Source organism: Hylaeus anthracinus, unplaced genomic scaffold, assembly GCF_026225885.1.
Source record: "Hylaeus anthracinus isolate JK02 unplaced genomic scaffold, UHH_iyHylAnth1.0_haploid 27298, whole genome shotgun sequence".
Taxonomy (NCBI): Eukaryota; Metazoa; Arthropoda; class Insecta; order Hymenoptera; family Colletidae; genus Hylaeus; species Hylaeus anthracinus.
In genome coordinates this window covers 40934-60120 of record NW_026535105.1, presented here as the reverse complement: position 1 = coordinate 60120, position 19187 = coordinate 40934, and the positions used below count along the sequence as shown (strand labels likewise).

The window sequence follows — 19187 nt, the reverse complement described above, 5'->3', positions numbered from 1 at the left end:
CTCTCTCTCTCTCTCTCTCTCTCTCTCTCTCTCTCTCTCTCCCTCTCCTCTCTCTCTCGTTTACGTCGGTAGCTTCTTTTCGACCTTCACGTGACACCGTCGGAAGTCGCTGGAGATCGGTCTTTGTTTTCCTCCGATCTCGAGGAGTCTCCAGTCTCACAAGGTGCGTTTGAAAATTGTTTTGTGACGAAATAACGCCGGTTGCCGGTTGTTGTATCCGTAAATAGTCGACGGCGGCCATTTCTGTTCCGAGAATAGCCCTCCAGCGCGCCAAAAATGAGAATTCCTCATCGAGGACCGAGCACGCGTGTGTACACACTCGTACGCAGAAACGCGCGTATGCTCTCTTAAAAACACGTAACGAGAATTGTTACTGCCAAGCGAATACGTACATCTCACTCGATCGTATATTTTTCTCTTTTGAATCCTACGACCCATAAAGCTTGCTTGTTTATTACTGTACGCGAAACTGCCGGTCGTTTCGACTGGACCGTCAAAAGTTGCACGTATTTCGCGAAAAAAAATTTTTTCCGTTAAATTGATTCGCAATGTAATTTATTAGCAGAGTTACATTCGAAAACTTTGTAATTTCTGTTTGAACTGTCGACGCGATAGCTACAAGTTCGTAGCGTGTATAAATTTTTATACGAAATCGTGTTAAATAGTGATTGGGTGCGATGTAAAAAAAAAATGAAGCGACGAGGTTACGTCTAAAATTCCAGTAAAAGCTAAAGTTGACAACGAAGGGTGTAATGGACGGTCCGAGTGAGGCAGCGAGATCGTAAAACGATCCTCGGGCTCGATAGTAAGGTTAGTGCGCTCCTCTCGTTCACGTGAGACGATATATGTATAGTTTTGCTTGGCTATACGATGTCTCGTGGGAAGGCTCGCTAGTCTGCTGCCATCTGCGTGGCTGTGTGCACTTGTAAGAACGCCGGTGAATGTGCGGACACGTAAGCCGTAGGCCATTGTCCACAGTGGTCAAGAACTCTTTGGCCGAACGACGAGGGTACGAACGGAGAAATATTGACGCAACGGGTCTGTTTACACTGGATACTGTCGCCCGAAGAAAAACGGTTCGCCGAGACGCCGAGACGACTAGACGCAATTCCGGCTGAAAATCTCCGCGGAACTCGTTCGATTCCGTGCGGACAGAAACGGACAAAAATTTGATTCGTGAAACACACGGCTCGTAAAAAATAGTACAGCGCGTTACCGACGAGTTTCTATTCGACTTGAAATGTGATTCTACGATTCAAACGTCTACTTTTATTTCAACGCATGTCGCGTAAAACGTATAGAGACGAGCTTTCAGGTAGACATTGTAACGTTCCGTCGACACAATGTAAAGAGGTGCGACAACTACTAATTCCTACCATTTCGGCAATATTCGATGTTCTTCGAAACGTCGACGCTATAAAGACTTTTGCAATCTTTACTTAACGAAATATGACATAATGATTTCCGACCGTGCAATTCCGAATGCAATTTTACCGTACAACGTGTAACACCAATGAAATATGTCGGTTGAAACGAGAATTCCGGCCATCCGTGTGACGAATGAATCGAGTCGAATTTTATGCCGTAACAGAAAAAAAAAACGGAGAGAGACGTTTTCTCGGCGCCTACCGACGCGATTAATTCTTCGCGGCGTTATACTTTGCCGCGCGAAGGAACCGGTAGCATACGTTAATACATTTACGACTGGTTCCAGCACTTTCTTTTCCTTTTTTTTTTTCTTCTTCCTCTTCTCTGGCCGAAAACGCCCCTCGTGTTCCACGATCGTTGACGCTCGGCGCAGCACGCGTGGCGAAATGTCCATCTGCGCCTCTGGTTCTTCTTCTGGCCCCTATCCGCCCGTCTCGTAGCTCGCTCGCGTCTCGATAAGCGAAAAAAGTGCTTTTTGTCGGGTCACTCGCGCGGATATCTCTGCTCCTCCTGGGAGACGCGCACTGCGAGACACACGCGTGCGCAAAAACGCGCTTGCAACACGTGCTGCCCCGGCCGCGTGTTCGGTCGTTGGGCACCAGGCGACCCCCGACGTCGTGTTCCGGCAAGTCGTTGTTGAGGTTACGCGTGTTTCGCGAACATTCTCCGGTTTACCGTCAATAATAATAAACGGAAGAAAACTTTGGTTTCCGTGTAAACGAAATCGAAGGTAGCATCATCTCTAACGTATACCGTGTTCAGTCCATACTTTCGAAACTTAATACTTTGAGTAGCAGCGCATGCACGCCGTATAATTTCGTCTCTGGATGATCGTCAACCTTTCGGTCGGCGTTATTCATCTTTTATTTGATTTCTTTCGATCTTAAATTGATTTTAGTTTGGATTTTAAGAATACTTTGCGATCTGTATCGGCAAACAGCATCGGCGATATCGAATCCTTAGATTCGATTTAGTAACGATCGTTGTTTCTCGGAGACGGTACGCCACGGAATTACAACGAGTATCGTTACATGGACGTTGTTCAATTTTGTTGGAAATGGTATATTTGTTCGGTCGATTGCATGCGGATTTATAAAATCTGTCTTTGAATTGTATTTATTTAAATCGTACCGATTAGAAATTTCTGTATCTTTACGGTTCTGTATCATTAAGATCGAACTGAAATCACTTTAATTAAATAATGTATTTAGAGTGAAAAGAAATTTGTTGAAAACAATATTGGGTTGCCTGGAAAGTACATTCCGATTTTTAGTAGGCGATACAGGTCTGAGAATACATCGGAATGACTGAAAACGAATAACATGTGTACATTCCTTAACAGGTGGAAAGGTTGTGGAATAAAATGTTACATATATAGTTCAATAATAATATGCATCAAAATTCAATTTTGAATTCCTTCGAATTTTTCGTAAAAATAGGCACGAACTTTCCGGACAACCGAATATTTATTACAAACGGCGAGCAATTATAGTTCTACACGAAGAAATATGTAATTTAATTATTTTTTAATTTTTGTTACGATAAATTTTGTTTTGCAACGAGGTTTCTCTTGAAACGAATGTGAATGCTTTCAGGTGAACGCCTCAGGAGTGTTCGAGTTGAGGCTGAAGTCGTTCGTGAACGAGTACGGGAAAGACAGTCTGGGCAAGTGCTGCTCCGGTAGCACGTCCAAGACGGGCGAGTGCTCTGGCGTTTGCAAAACCAGGTTCAGGGTTTGCCTGAAACAGTATCAGGTGAAGATCGACACGACGACGCCGTGCACCTACGGCGACGTCGTCACGCCCGTACTGGGCGAAAACATCGTCAACCTTAGCCCGAACGTCGCCATGCCCAGTTTCACCAATCCCATCAGATTCCCGTTCGAGTTCACGTGGCCGGTGAGTGTCCTTGCTATGATTATTACCTAATTATAAGTAGTTAAACAAAAAAAAATAAAAAAAAAAAAATAAAAAAAAGAAAGAAAAATTTAAATTCCTCGAATTAATCATAAACCGTCAGATAACAGAATGATGTGTTCGTTGTTCTCCTTTGTTTCTGAGACATTCGATTTTTTCTTTTTTTTTTTTTTTTGCGTCGCCAAACGGTTAGGTTAGTTGGAGGGAAATCTTTTTATCCGTGCTCAACCGTGACATAAATTAAAAACACTGTCACCGCGCGATTTGCAAGTACGATCGATATAGAGAGAGAAAAAAAAAAAAGAAGAAAAAGAAGGTGGCAATTGCGTGAGTCCTGGCGATGGAGCGATCGTAGATAAGCGAAAAATCGCGATTCCTCGACGTTTCCGTGCTCTTTTTGCGATCTCCTCGATTACCATAACATATATCGGCATGCGTCGTGGGACGCGAGAAATAGGTTCGTAACGCGAACGTAAGCGGAACTCGATTCGAGATACGGCGTAATGAATCGCGAAAAAACATCGATAAACGTTATATGAATGCCTTCTCGCGTTCATTTGCGAAACGTCGTCCGAGACTACCAGTTACCAAGTGGTTCGTTTTCGACCGATCTGCGACACGGGATCTCTGATTCTTTTCGCGTGGCGAGAGATTGCGTACACAATAGCGAAACGAAACGAAAGACGATTAGAGTTTCGACAATGGACACAGGCACGTGCCGGTGTCAGTTATATTTGACAAGTAATTCGATTACCGATTAACACGTTGATCGTTAACGTCACCCGTGCATCGGCGACAGTGCTTTTCACTGAGAAACGATAACTAATTAATTCTGAAAGTTAAATGTCATAGAAAATGAATTCAAATAAAATACTGGAATTTCGACGAAGTTACAGAACTAGATACAGAAATGAATGTTTCATTACGCAGTTTCCAAAAGTCTGTGAACAAAATTTAAACACGGTAGAGATTTTCAAGAGTTTTAGTCTGGCAGTGAACGTGTTAACTATCAGTATAATTAGTCGCAAAGAATTTGAAATACAACTAACATTCTTTAATTGTTGGTCGTTGTTGCACGAATAATTGAAATTATTCAATTATCGATAGCTATTAGATCTACCGGAATGTTCCGTCCATTTTTACAGTAAAATAATAAATTTGTCATACCTTGTAAAGTAAATTCGATCGAATAGCACAATTTTGATCGTTATTTATGACATCTTACCAGCGCGATTGCAATTTGTATATCATTTTTTAACGAATACGCGCATGATTCGTTGAAAGTTGTTGCAACCGGAACGGACAGAACTTTTCGGTAGACCGTAATATTTTTCCAATGTTATTTACCCCAACTCTGCCCCGAGCTACGAATCCACAGTAATTCGATTCTCGGTTACCAACTCGTCCGTTATGCGCTCCCGTGATTTTTCCGCACGTGCGAACGTGTCCAGAGTTGAAAGCCACGCAAATTTCGATCTTTGTCTCCGCTTATACAACGAGTGGCGAGCATTTGTCAAGGAAAATTAAGATCGCCGGGGACGGCTTGAAAGGGGGTCGTATCTTCGTCTTGTATCTTTCCACATTCTCGGACGAATCATCACGGCACGAGCTGAATTACGACCAGGTTGACCGATTCTCTTCGAGCGACGGCCGACGAGACTAGGGCGACGCCAGTGGATTATTCGCGTTTCCAAACTTTCAGAATTAATATTAAAATTACGTAAATTCAACACGGTCGAATAATTTCGTCAACGGTGCGAAAATTTCGTATGAAACTTTCAAATTTAACGTTTTCATTCTATGGATTGTAAAGCGCTAGAATCAAATTAATAATAAAATGGGTAATTTTACACGCGTGACGATACGAATAACGAAAGTACGTTGATTTGTCGAATATGTACTTATCGAATATGTACTTATCGAATACGTACTTATCGAATACGTACTTATCGAATATGTACTTATCGAATACGTACTTATCGAATACGTACTCTCTACGGATATTTAAAAGTACAAGGTGGCACGACTGAACGACACCACCAGCATGCGACCGCCTGTCGGCGAAACGGTTAATTTTTATCTTCAGCTGTTACAAACGTCGTGGTTCAGGCAGGTTCGTAAAGGTCCGTCTTCCTGGTTTCCGTTACAATCGATAAGAAAGAATTGAAAAGTAAATTGGTTGATTAGGGGAACATGAACTCGAAGCTGAACGCACTGTTGCTTTAATTTCCTCTTTATCGCGAGATGGGAAGCTCGCGTGTAACAGTTTACCGAATGTTCCGATGAGTCTGATAGCGAGAAAAGTACTTGTTGGTTGGACTAGTGGTGCTTGTGGGAAACCCTGAATTTGTTGTTCATGTTCGTATGTTCGAGCAAGTCGTTGATTTAAATATCGGGTGGACTGGAAAATAATATCCTTTCTTTTACGTAAATTCGAACAAATTTTTGAAAAAATTTCATTTCTATTTTTAATTAATAAATCGTACAATCGCTTCCGTTGTCGATAGCCTTTTGCCATCTAGCGTGCAAATCGTCGATGCCAGATCGATAGAAATCAACGAGCCGACGAACGATAAACAAGTATTTAAAATTCCAAAAACGACATTGTTTTCCGGTTCACGTAATATTTACGATTTCGTTGCGTTTTCAATGCATATAAAATAGTTTTAATCTTAACTTTTAACCTCCAATGAATAAGTCTAAATTATATGCGCACAAAACTATAGCGTATAACAAGAGAATATAGCGTGTAATTGTATATAATTGTATATAACTAACAATAAATGCTTGCACGAAACTGTCGATAATAATGGAATAAATCGAAATCGTCGATAAGTGGGTTAACGTCGAAATTGGGCTCGGTTTAATACTCGTGAAATACAATAGCGTAAAAATCTTACGGGAGCACTTATCTTGCACCTGTCGATAAGTAACCGGTCCTGCCCGGTAATTAATGAACAGAAGCGCGGAAGAAAGGGAATCGTTGGCAGCAAAAATTTCAACCTCCTGTCTTTTTCCAACTTTCTCGGGCCCGCGGTAAAAAGAAAGGCTAGGTCGATCGCATTAAAAGCGTGTGTTTTTTCGTGCACGCGCTGCTCGCGAGTGCGACGAGGACCGGCGAACGAACCGGCAGATGGTGCCAGAGGCGAAAGAAAAAGAAAGAAAGGTGTCGTGGCACTTGTCTCTCCCTCCTGCTGTAGTTGTTATTGCTAGCTTGTTGTTGCTTCGATAATTCCCCCGACATTGGCGCGAGGACGGCACATTTTTCCCCAATTAAAAGTTCAACGTTGTCGTTCCAACCGTGCATTTTCGTACCTGTACGAGAGACCGCGCAGCGATTTAACGGCAGAAAAGAACTTGATTATTTCCGAAAGAATCGAAGGTATCGCTTACCGTCGATTCAAAATGAATTTCACGAGATTAATGTTATCGGTATTGGTAGCGCGATGTAACTTCCTTCCAAAAAAGTTCCGATCGTTTCGGTACGAATTCCATCGAGATGCAATCTGTTAACCCCGCGATACATGGACTATACGATGTTGTTTTCTTTAACACGTTGACTGCCGGACTGATTCTCTTGGAAATTTATACTGCGATCAAATTTTATTTACAGACAGTATTCGTTCTCGTGATTTCACCGAGATTCGATCATTTCATTCGAATACGTTTTCTTCGACGCTTCGCTTTCGAAACTAATTTCTTTAGTACCCAGGTATGGGTGAGATCGCGTTCAACGTGTTAATAAATTGTAACGAAATGAAGTTCGAGAGAGGATGGAGTAGAGAGAGTTCGCGTGAATAGAAGTGTCGACGAATTGGAGTATTTTCGCATCTTGAGGTAACAGGAAATGTGATTGGAAGGGCAGGGTCCAATACGGCGTCGAGTGCATTAACCACGTCTACGCCAATGTTTGCTCACCATCCCTGGTGTACGTCAGCTCGCTCGTTGCGCTGTTCCGCGCACTTCTGCCTATGAGACGCACTGCAGGGCCACTGGCAGATGGCTAGGCCTTTTGTGCTTCTCTACGCTTCCCTCGTAATCTCTTTCCCCTGGTCTCTCTCGCACCGACTGTTCCCCGTCCTCGTCTCTCCAAGCTCTCTCGTGAGCAGAGTTAAATTTACTAACCCATATGGCGCCCCTCGCGCCACCTTTGCGACCAGTTCGCCCGTCTCACTTGAAAAACGCCACCTCCTCCCGTCTCTCGTCTTTCGTCGTGTTCCCGGTAGAAAATTTTCTCATTTCGGTTCGACTTCTCCGCGAATGCTCGGTCGAAACGAAAAAATGTTCCTTTATCGTAGGATCTCGAATGTTCAAACACGCTTTTCGTCCTTTGCTTCTTACGTGCCCCGACTCTACCGAGCATTTATACTTATATTCTACTGAGCTTTATACAGCGTCGAACGTAACACTTGAGACATTTGTCTCGTTTCTTCTTTTCAGTATATTTCGAAGGAAACGAGACAAACTTCGGGTTTGTTCTTCTATCTAGGATTTCCCAAACTCCGACTTTATACCATTGCTGGACCTCTCTTTCACTCCGTACCAACGAAACATCCTTCCGAGCAAACGAAACTAAATTAAAAATGATTCGTACGACGTATGGCTGTAGCTTTTCATGAAAATCCCTAGCGTAGCTCTCGCTATACGCGGTACAATTATCAATGAAGCACAGAACTTCGTTCCCATGAGAGACTCTGTTTACAATTCCAACTTTATCGTTTCACCGGTATGTTTACCGTAGCCCCGTGTCTCTTTTTCGTTCTCTGGTATCGGCCGATATTAGAAGCTATATCGGACGAAAGAGGTTCGGTTCGAAGGCAGGAACTCACCGAGTGAGAGAAAAAGAAAAAAGAGTCGCGTTCTCGGAAGAGAGGCTGGTCGGAATCCTGCGTCGGAGAAGCAACCTTTGAGTCCCAGCACGGTAGTCTGTCTACGTTGGCGGCTGTGCGGAGGGATGAAGGGAACAGACGGCGGCGTCGTAACGTGTAATCGCTATTCGGAGTGCCTGGATTTATTTTCGTTGCGCCGATGCGTGAGAATGAGCTTCCGTCGGGCGAAAAACGCGCGCCCCTCGAGACCAATAATGAGAAACGTCGCGCCGTGACCAAACAGGAAACAGCAGAATTTTACAATAGACGCTTCCACGTACGTGATACGTTATTGAAGTTAAAGGTTCTCACTGGCCGGCTGGATACGGCGTAGATTCATTTCGTACAAACACCCGTAGTTTTCACCGACGCGAGACACGCAACCAGGAGAACCCAATCACGATTGAATTTAACCTCTTGGAGGATATCGACACACGCGTGGACATTTGCTTGTATATCAAAATTATTACAACCTTATCCAGGGAAATAGAAAGTTTCTGATTGCGAGTAACGTTGTTTCGTCAACATTCACGAGATTAGTACCGAAATTGTTTCTCCGATCTTGTTAAAAGCAAGGCAACATTTGTAACGAGGCATCTACGCGATCGTGTCGGCAGTTTAATTTTATTTTCAACGAGTCATTACGGCGGAACGAAAACAGTGGAAAACAAAAATTCGTTCGAAACGCGACGTTAAGGCATATTCGCACAGTTGTCTGGCGTTAACGACACCGGGATCTCCCACGAGCAGACAAAACCTTCGAAGTCCGAACGGCGCATCGACGGTGCCGGAAACGCGTTAATTACTGGAATTATCGCGATGCACAGCAAGCGAAAGCAACAATGTACCATTAATAACAGTTACGCGCGGTTGACGAGGGGTCGCCTTTATTCGATGCAATGATTGCGCAAAACAGAGGTGCGCGAAAACCTCCTTCTCCCCCCCCCCCCCACATTTAATTCAATATTTTAAATTTGCATGACTCGTAGACCGAGTTATCAATCTATAGAATCTACGTCCATTCATAGAGTACGCGTATCAAGTACCGTAAAATTTGTTCTGTGTAATTTAATCGCGAATGGTTGTGGAAGATGAATGTATCGATTAATTACGTAGAAATCGAATAAATGTTTCGCGACGAGTTACGTAAAATTATACGGCTTTCTTAATCGCATGATTATATCAAATTACGCAGATTTTTAAATTACGCAATCGTATAAACGTACTAATTGAATCCGAAACGAACGATACGTTGAGTATTTTTTTCTTCTTCTTCTTTTTTTAATTAATTAATTTGGGTAATTATTAAAAAAAAAAAAAAAAGTTGAGCACCGCTGGTCCAGAGGAGCGAGGAGAGGACAGATCGGTTCGCGTCCGTTGGTTGCGATCTTGCACGGTGGATTCGTTCGTGGATAACCGCCTTAATTACCTCTGCGTCGGTCGATCGGGCGATAAGGAGGAGCCAGATTACCGAAACTCTTTCTGGGGAGTGGGGGGGGAGGAACTAGACACGCGTGTCTGCCGTTAATTAAGAGGCTGGAAAAGACAGAAGAGCCAGAGAGCTTGATACGTAATCGTAACCTTCGTCTCGTTGCATCAAGATCGAGGAACTCGCTCGCTCTTCAGCAGAGTTAATTGCTTCGCGTTACCGCTCTCCGCCATGGTGCTCGACTTATTAAAACAGCAGCGGCTACTGTGCTGCCGGGAATCCCCGAGACCGGAATTCGCTCGTTTCCACCAGATTTTCTGCACGCTCGTTTACCAGCGTTAGCCGGTATTTGTTGAACGACGATCGATAGTTTCTTCGTTATTTGGTGCCTGTTGTAGTCGTATTCCACAAATTCCGAAACGTCTCGGACGAATCATTCGTTTAGACGATGTCTCGTATCGTGTGATCGGAGAGTTTAGTTCGAAACATTCAACGACGATATTTCCAAACTAAGAATATATCTAAAAACTGTTTAGCAAAAAAATACGATTCAATCTCAAAATGTTACGTTCAACCTGATCCATCGCCGTCTCAATCCGAACGTACTCCGAGCCTCCGTAAATCTAGCGTTAACGAGTACACCCGATGTATTCCCGTAGTCCTGTCTATTCCGTGTTCGGAGTCGCCTAAAATCCTTATCAATCATTTTTCCATACGAGGCGTAACCCGATACGATGGCCGACGATGGGGCACAAAAGGATCATCAACGGGCTCAAAGAGTCATTAAAAAATTCCTTTCTTCCTTATCCTTCCTGTCTCCCGGTGCGTACCGGTCCACAAAGCGGCGCGTATCGTACCTACGTATATATACTCGAGGATCGTGGGTACCCCGACCATAGGACGACGGACGGATAACCAGAGAAAGCGAGAAGATCGCGCAAGGGACGCGGAGAAGCGGGACGAGGTTAAAAAGAGCGAGAGGGAGGGAGGGAGGGAGGGAGGGAGGGAGGAGGGAGGCATATCAAGGTGGTGCACGCAAGGTGGGAAGGTAGGGTAAAGGACAGAGAGAAGGTGGGACCGAGAGAGACGGAGGATCGTGGTCCCACGGCCGAAAAGGCTGCGTGATTCGCGTCCCAGACGATGGAACGGAGGAGAAGGGCGTCGGATGAATGGCTGACTCGGGTTGTACGGCGATGCGCGGCTTCCACGACGCGAAACGTTTAGCATAAATTACGTCTTAGACAGAGGACGCGGACTCTAGATGCCGGCTGACCGCCCCGGTACTGCTCGAGTCTCGATGCTCGGCATACCGGCGCTTCTTTCTAATCGTGTCACATAGCTCACACGGGCGAAATTCTTTTCCGGCTAAAGTATTTCGAGTAAACGACGAAAGCGATGCGCAACTTTGAATCCGGTATTTTGGTCGATTTGAACACCGTCTCGAACAAAGGATATAACGCATTATTTAATTGCTTTGATATCACAATCGCGAAGCTCGTTATCGAGCCGCGTGGATTATATGCATTTATGGCGAACGATAGATGATATGGAAAACAATTATTAAATATAATACACACGATGTGTGTAGAATATATTCGATTAATTAATGTAATTACAGCCCTTGTCCCCTCAAAGATACCTTCTCACGTTATAATCAGAGATACTAGAGTAATAATAATGGATGCGATATACCGGGGAATGCGTCTATCCAAGTGTTTATCTTACCAGAAATAACCGTAATTCATTTCCCAGCGAATGGGCCGTCTTTTACATCGGAGAACAATTTGAGTCGTCGCTGCAACATGTCGCGCATTTTTTCCACAATGTCGCCAAGAGATCAAACGAGGAAGCTTCTCGGTAGCGGGCGGCAAACTTATCACTTAAAGGCCAGCTCCTAAGATTTCTGGCCGACGCCGACGTTATAACGCGTATATCTTTAGAACCACCCGCGATCGACCTCTTTTCCACCTCATCGCTTCCTCTCTACCCGAGTCTTCGTCGCTCGAGGAACGGACTTGTCAACGCTGTCTATCCGGGTGCACGCGGCGATCCTCATTTGTTTTCGTATCGATTACGGTGAGAGGATGAATCGCGGAAGCCTCGACGGACGGAAAGAATGACGAGTAATCCCAGTCGGGGCGCCTCGAGCCTCGCGCGAGGTATTGTTGCCAATCGTGGGAAACCTGGCCGTTAATTAACCGTCAAAATCTAATTAGCGGGAATAACCAATTAGAGCGTTGCAACGGGTAATCGTTACGAACTGATGTACCCGGCTAAAAATAGCTTCCAACGAGGAAACATCGGGCGTCGATTTTCACGAATCCGTGCGAAGTTCGTTAAGTCTATTGCTAAAGATGTTCTTTGAACAAATCTGACGATTTGTCGATCCAAATCTATAAACAAAGTGCAACAAGAATTTTTTCGGAGATTTGACTCGAGTTGGAGTCTGCGGTGGATTCGTCAGAGGAGATATTCGGAAGGCGCGTGGAACCATGCGTTTGGTAGATAAAGACAGTTAGGGTTCGCGGTTTTCTCTCTCTTTCTAGCCGTGGTCGGACCTCCCCCCATACTCTATGGTATCTCTGTACGGTCGTGGAAGAAGTTCTTCTCAAGGGACCCTGGAAGAGCTCAACAAGAGAGCCTCCGTAATAATGGTGAAATGGATTTCTGCCCCGTGGGCATCTTTTTGCGTTCGTGAGCGCCCCGGTAATGCCACCGAGAGAAAGAGAGAGTGCATAATGTGGGCCGTTCGTTTTCTAACCTCGTCGCGGTGAACCACGGAAGATACGTAAACGAGAGTGCATCTGCCCTACCCTGGAGGCGCGACACGTGGTCATCGTGCAGGTACACATCAGGTCGGTATATACCTGCTGTCAAAGCTTATTAACGTATCCCTACGGATGTGTGCGTTCCGCGCGGAACAAAAGCCCGCTTGTACGTCTCGTCTGCGCGTGTTTACCATTTTCTGTTATTGAACGCGGCAGAGGGCACAAGCCGTTGTTGCCGCTCGAGACTCGACTGATTTCTCAGATAATTGGGAAATTTGTAAATACTGACTTTTACACGTGAATTCAACACCGTACCTATTGATAACGTATTTCTACGTATACAGGGTGTCCCAAAAATGTTGGAGGTCCTTGAAGAGGGTGGTTCAGGGGGTGATTCGAAACAAGTTTTTCCTTAGCGAAAATGTTGTCCGAGGCTTCGTTGAGGAGATATTAAAGGAAAACACTGACCAATCAGAGCGCGCGGATACCGTTGGAGCGGCCGCGGTAGCGAAGGGTACGGCCGCGTCCAATGTCCTTCGATGCACGTCGAGTCACTTGTTCGCGTACAAGCGCGACCGCTTAGCGCGTAGCCTTCGCTACCGCGGCCGCGCTAACGGTATCCGCGCGCTCTGATTGGTCAGTGTTTTCCTTTAATATCTCCTCAACGAAGCCTCGGACAACATTTTCGCTAAGGAAAAAGTTGTTTCGAATCACCCCCTGAACCATCCTTTTCAAGGACCTCCAATATTTTTGGGACACCCTGTATATTACAACTACATTTGACATTTTTAAAGTGTCGAAGAAGACATTTGAGATCTTCTCGAATATTCCTGTTTGTCTTTTGGTTGCTTCGGGCGTCTCTACTTCATCTCTTCGCGCACCTCGTTTCGAGGCGACCGTAAAATAAAAGTTGCGTTTATTGCTTTCGCGTCTCGCTAATTCTTTTTCTATTGCTCTATTTCTTTTCGTGCGTTTGGACAGTTGTTTCTTGACCCGTTTACGAGGAAAGATTGTGTCTCGGTTTTTGTTCTAACGCGTTTCACTGTTTGCGCTCGTGACGTTGTTTTTGTTTCTCTCTGCGTGTCTTTCGCGTGAGTCCTCTTTCGTCGTTTAGTTACCAGTAGTCGCAGCATGGGATGGAGGGAGCTTTATGCTTTGTGTTTACTTCCTCGAATATCACGTGCCAAATAGAAACTCTGTACAATGATCTACTCTCAGCGTTTATATTCCACGTAAAAGATAATTTTATTTTAACACGTAGAATGTGTATACTGCGGATTTGATTCATTTAAGATGTATTCAGTACGAAAACTGTTTTGTCACGATGCAGCGAAGGCGATGCGTAAAAATACGAAGAGTGAAGTAAATTGCAATGTCTAGTTTTGTCTCGGGAATTTCGTTGAATAATCGTATCAGATTGCGAGGGAAATAGAAACTCGGGGAACGGTGTATAATAATCGTTGGACGAAATATCCATTAATAAAAGAACTCGCGTTCGCAGTGGTTGGCGTTAAAGAGGTACCGTGAAAGCGTGACTTTTGTTCGCATTACTCGAAACGAGGAAAGGAACGAATAAAATTATTCGGTTGGTGTAATAATCCAGTGTAACGAGTCGCGATTAAACGCGCTCGTTCGCCACAACAGCTGAATCGGTGGGGTGGCTGCGTTTCCATTGGTCGATAAAAAGGTGCTCGATCGTAAACCTAATTCGGCGTTTGTCGATCGTCACGTAACACGGTTAGTCAAGCTCGAACTAAAAAAACGTAGCCATTTAATCCGGGATGAATCCGAACACCTTACCAACCGGTAATTTATTAATCGCCATGGCAAACGATATCATGTATTATTGAGATATTGTATGCCCCCATCGTTGTACGGATTATGAAATATTAATTTGAATTCCGATCAAATCAATATTTTATGATACTAATTTTATGTGAAAGTGCTAATGGAAAATCTGAGCAAATGTTACTAGTATTGGAGACATTGCTTATTTGTTACCTGCACACGTTAACTTTCTCCCCCCCCCCCTCTCTCTCTCTCTCTCTCTCCTCTCTACTGAATTTATTAACGTAATCTCGAACTAATAGATGTCATTTGTCATCGAAGATTAAACAGTTTTCGCGATATATGTAAGTTCGTTGGACATTTCTGATTTTAATTGTAATTGAACCAGTAATCGATCAAAGTCGTTCATCTTTCGTTTGTTACTTGAGATTTTTGTCTAGACAAAAATTCTGGCCATCTCTGGCCGGCAGCCTAGGGCGACAGCGGTGTCGTCGCTCGTTATCCTCGGTTTCCTCTTCCTCCTTTCGACGAAGAATGGAGGCCACAAAAATTTCTCCATGCGGAAATGCCACGCTCCTCGAGCGCGAGACCATGCTTGTATACGCGCGAGACATTAAAGCCTGAATGGTTAAAAATAGAACCGCTAGGACGACCGGGTTTCCGCGATGCTCGTTGAATATTCTTTATATTTTCCTTTTTCTTTTTTTTTTTTTCTTATTCATCCCTTTTGCAACCGTTACGTGAGAATTAACAGCGTATTCTATGTTCTGGCGAGCATTGTTACAATGTATTCCATATTTTTTTTTTTTTTTTTTTTTTTATTATTACCTGCTACCTTCTGCCTTGCGAGATATACCTATTTATATCGCACGTTACGTCAGCACAAACGCGAATTAATCGTCATTCTTCACCGCGGACAGGAGTGATCTCGCGTAAATTGTCTTTTTCTTCATTGATATGTAGATAGTCGCAGATAGTCGAATCCGAATTTTCCGTTCGTATCGATTAAAAAAAATCGTCAAACAAATTGCTAGTATCACTTTCACTCTTAACTCGGTCGTTTTTCTATACAGCCTAGCTTTTTCATTTGAATTTTTTTTTTTTTTTTTTTTTTTTATCTATTTCTATTTCTTTTCTTTGTTTCTGCAATTATAATTGGCTACGATTTCTTTTACGCGCGAGGCGAAGAGCGTCGCCGAGATACGAGATTACGACGTAGTTTAATATTTATTTTATTTGACTCGCGCAACTATGATTCTCAGCCCCTCATACATGGCTATCGTAAGTCACGCGAGTTCGTCCAACCGGTTAGAAGGATCTCGAAGGGAGAGCCGCCGTTTTCTCAGGGACGCCGCGAAAAGTCGTTCCAGACTTCCGGCTCCTTTTTCCACGATGAATCACCTCCCCCGGGTAGTCTCTATCGAATCGTACTCGGCATATCTACAGGATGTTTACCTACAAATGGTAAAATCAAGAATCACGAAATCGTATTTCAGGCTTTATTTTAGAATGATCAATTGTTCAAATTAAAATTGTATCTCTTCTTTATTAGAGAAAACAGACGTAAAGTTTATTTAAATTTTCTATGTGGAACCTGATCTTCTTCGAGATCTGTTTCAACAATTTTTTTAAATGTTTGTAAGGACATGTGTACGTTAATATGTATGCATGTACATTTATTGTTTCCCCGAAGGGGTTACAAGGCTTCTGTTTATCCTAACCTTATACTACCACCTACTCGCTTATACCGATCTTACACTAACCTTACTTATCTATACTTAATCCACTCGCCATTACATTTTTGTCCGCTATCGAGAGTGTATGTCAATATGTAGTACTTGATTAATCGTACATAATCCGTCAGATGCACTCTTTTCGCGTACAAACTGTTTTTTCTTTCGATTACATCCTCTTTCGTTGATTGGAAAATAGAAAAGCCTCGAACGCAATTTCGTCATTTTTTATTTTCGTTTTATTTAGACCAATTGAATCCTAAATGATCCCACTCCTGACCCCTAAACGATGCCCGCTTGCGAATAAACACCATGTATATATTCGGCGTAGTCGGTCGGCTACCTGTTTCGTCTTTCTCGGTTCCCCCGAGACCATTTTCCACGATGATTAATACGTGCATATGCATACGCGCCGGCAGAGATTGCAGTTCGTACGTGGCGAAACGCGTGTACGAAAGAAGGAAGGACGACTGTACCGGCGAGGTTAGGAGGAGGAGGAGGAGGAGGAGGCGGGCTAGTCCGTCGAGTGGAGAAATAAAGAAAGAACGCGAAGCGAGCGAAAGAAGCAGCTAGCGATAGCCTCGATAGAGGAACAAGGAAGGAGTGGTTCGCGACAGTGGCGCAGAACATCGCTGCGAGGTTCAAAATAAAATTCAATTTTGGGGGACCCATTATGAAAAACATTTAAAAAAAAAAAACATGTTAAATTCAGTGTCAGGCAACGAAGAAATTACGAGACGTAACAAGTATTTTTCTTATCTCATTTTCGCTTGGTGTGTGCTTTTTGTTTATTTGTATATTGATATTGTCTTGTAGCCCGTAAATAATTTAGAAGTCAATTATCTGCCTTTATATTTTATTACTTGCAACTTTAGTTTAAATATAAATATTTGCGCAACTATTCTGTTACGTACTTTATAGTAACGAAACACACAGGTTGCTTCGACATTTGGTTTTTATATGTACGTGGTCTCTTGGAACGCGTGACTGATGGGAAAATAAAAGTTGTATAATTCCTCTTTGTAAATAAATATCGAGTGTTGTCTTAGCGAGGCACAGAATTAACTTCTATCTAAAAGTAACATATTATATCAAAACCCAATAATTCCAGGGCAGTAATTATTCCCCATTTGCATAGTGGCACGTATTAGGTTGTCGCAAAAGTTTCTTTCGCTTTATTAATAAGTAATAGATACACAATATTTCGTGTCTAACGTTACATTATTGAATTGCGTACGATTCAATTTGCTCCATTACTGTTACAACATCAACATCTAAAAAATTAGATTGCCTATTTATATAAACGGTACCGCACAAAATAATCGAGTGCAAATTACGAAAGAAACTTTTTGGAACAACCTAATGTATACGTAATATTTTATCTATCCGTGATTACGGGTCTTGAAGACAGGCGGACGTCTGGTTTGCCCATAGGATAATACGCCACTGGTTCGCGAAACGAGTGAGCCAGAGAGAGTCCGAGCGTATGAAGCGCGACGACGGAGACAGAGAGAAAGAGCGAGACGAGAGAAGAGCCAGTAGTCGAAGAAAGAGGCGACTAACCACCAGGAGAACAGTCGCGGAGGAGCGAGAGGCGAGAGAAGGTGGAGGTATGCTGCGCAGCCGTGGGAACCGACTCCCGAGCCAGTATGCCTATCTCCTTCTCTCGAATCGAACGAGCCTCTCTGTTCTTTTCCTTTTCATCATCCAGGTTCCTCCTCCGTTGTCTCTCTTTCACAGCCATTTCCCTCCCCGTCTCACCGACCTCCTGTTTCTATCTCACTCTCGTTACCTTACGGTGCGTTTTTTTCTCTCTACTTTTTCCTTCCTTTTCCCTCCTCGGTCTTCCTCCTCCTCGTGTGTTGGAAACGCACCGCTCATCTCGTCTCTCTCTTTCGCACGCGATGGCCCATCGCTTCCTCCTCGTCTCTCCTTCGTCGCTCTCCTCTCGTTTCGGTCGTGGCAGAACTGCTAACCGGCCGCCGAACACACCCAACACATTGTTCTACGGATGCCTACGCGGGCCTTTTTCAGCTTTTTGTCGGCTTAATTCCGATCCCCGTAATAAATTAGCGGACGATCACGGTGGCATTTGTCTCCTCCGACAATTTATTTCCTTCTTCTCCCGCGCTCCTGCCCCCCCCTCGAGGCTGAAAACCGTTTCGTCCTATCGTTCCTTCTCCTTCGTACGGTCGTTCTGGCCTCCAGCGACTCGCTTTCGTCCTTGCCGCGAGAGAAAAGGGCACGTCTTCTCCCTCGGGGCTTTCTTTCGCTTCGCCAGCGTTAATTTTGTCTGGATACTGGAAACGTATTCGTTGCTCTTTCAAGCTGCAATTATAAATCGAACGACAAAGTGAAATATTTCATTCCGACGAAGTATGGATGTAAACAGATACCGATCTCGACAAGGTGCAAGGTTTGTTTACGTCGCTTCTCTGTACAACGAAATCATATGTGCGTTACTTATCCAATACAAAGTAATGATAATTGACGCTGATAACAGCTTGTAGTGTACCAAGCACGGAATTAAATCTTGGATCTTTCAAATCGATTCAAATCGCAATCGATTAAACGTCACGAGTGAATAATAAATACGTTCGCATTCGTTATTCGAATAGAGTTTCAACCTTATTTACACCTTCCGCTCTTCCCATTCGTTTTTCTCCATCGTTTTGTGTCTCCTCTTTTTCTCTTAGCTTCCTCTGCCCTCGTCCCGCGGTCAAATGGACCCCCCTCACCCTTTGGGGCCACAGAATCTCGGGTCCAGGAGAACCGCGGAATCTCGCTGGAACTTTCTAATGTGTACACGCATGTGACATACCTGGCGAACGACCGTGCTCCTCCTCCCCCTTGGTTCTTTTCGTCGAGACAAATTGCCCTGTGCTCCGCCGGTTCCACGGGACACACGGAGGAGAGAAAAATTTTTTTTCTCCCTCTCTGCGCGGTTCAGACCACGGCACACTCAGAGACCACGAAATTGTTTGCCTATGATCTTCCATTCCCATCTGTCGCGGACCAGGAACGTCGAAAGCGCGACGACGTTATTTATTAAGCCTTTTACCGTCGAACGAATGTTTTTTTTTTTTTTTTTTTCCACGGTAATATCTCTCGTCGAGTTTTTACAGATACAAATTTCTGCGCAGTCGTAAAATAAATTCGGCGATTTAATCGTTTCGAAGTTGAAAATAGTAAACGCGATCATTCCGAATGCAATGATATCGGTATTTGTCATTTTTCAGTTTTCTTATTCTGTTTAG

General features: G+C 43.9%; 1 protein-coding gene across 1 annotated transcript in view; it reads left to right on the top strand.

Moving 5' to 3' along the window:
- The first annotated feature begins 3018 nt into the window (after positions 1–3018).
- The window catches only part of LOC128893240 (neurogenic locus protein delta-like), a 51488-nt gene continuing 35319 nt past the window's right edge, over positions 3019–19187 (top strand). The window contains exon 1 of the mRNA XM_054154069.1: positions 3019–3326. Coding sequence (XP_054010044.1) covers positions 3276–3326 — 51 coding nt within the window. The 5' untranslated portion in view covers positions 3019–3275. The remainder of the gene's footprint in view (positions 3327–19187) is intronic.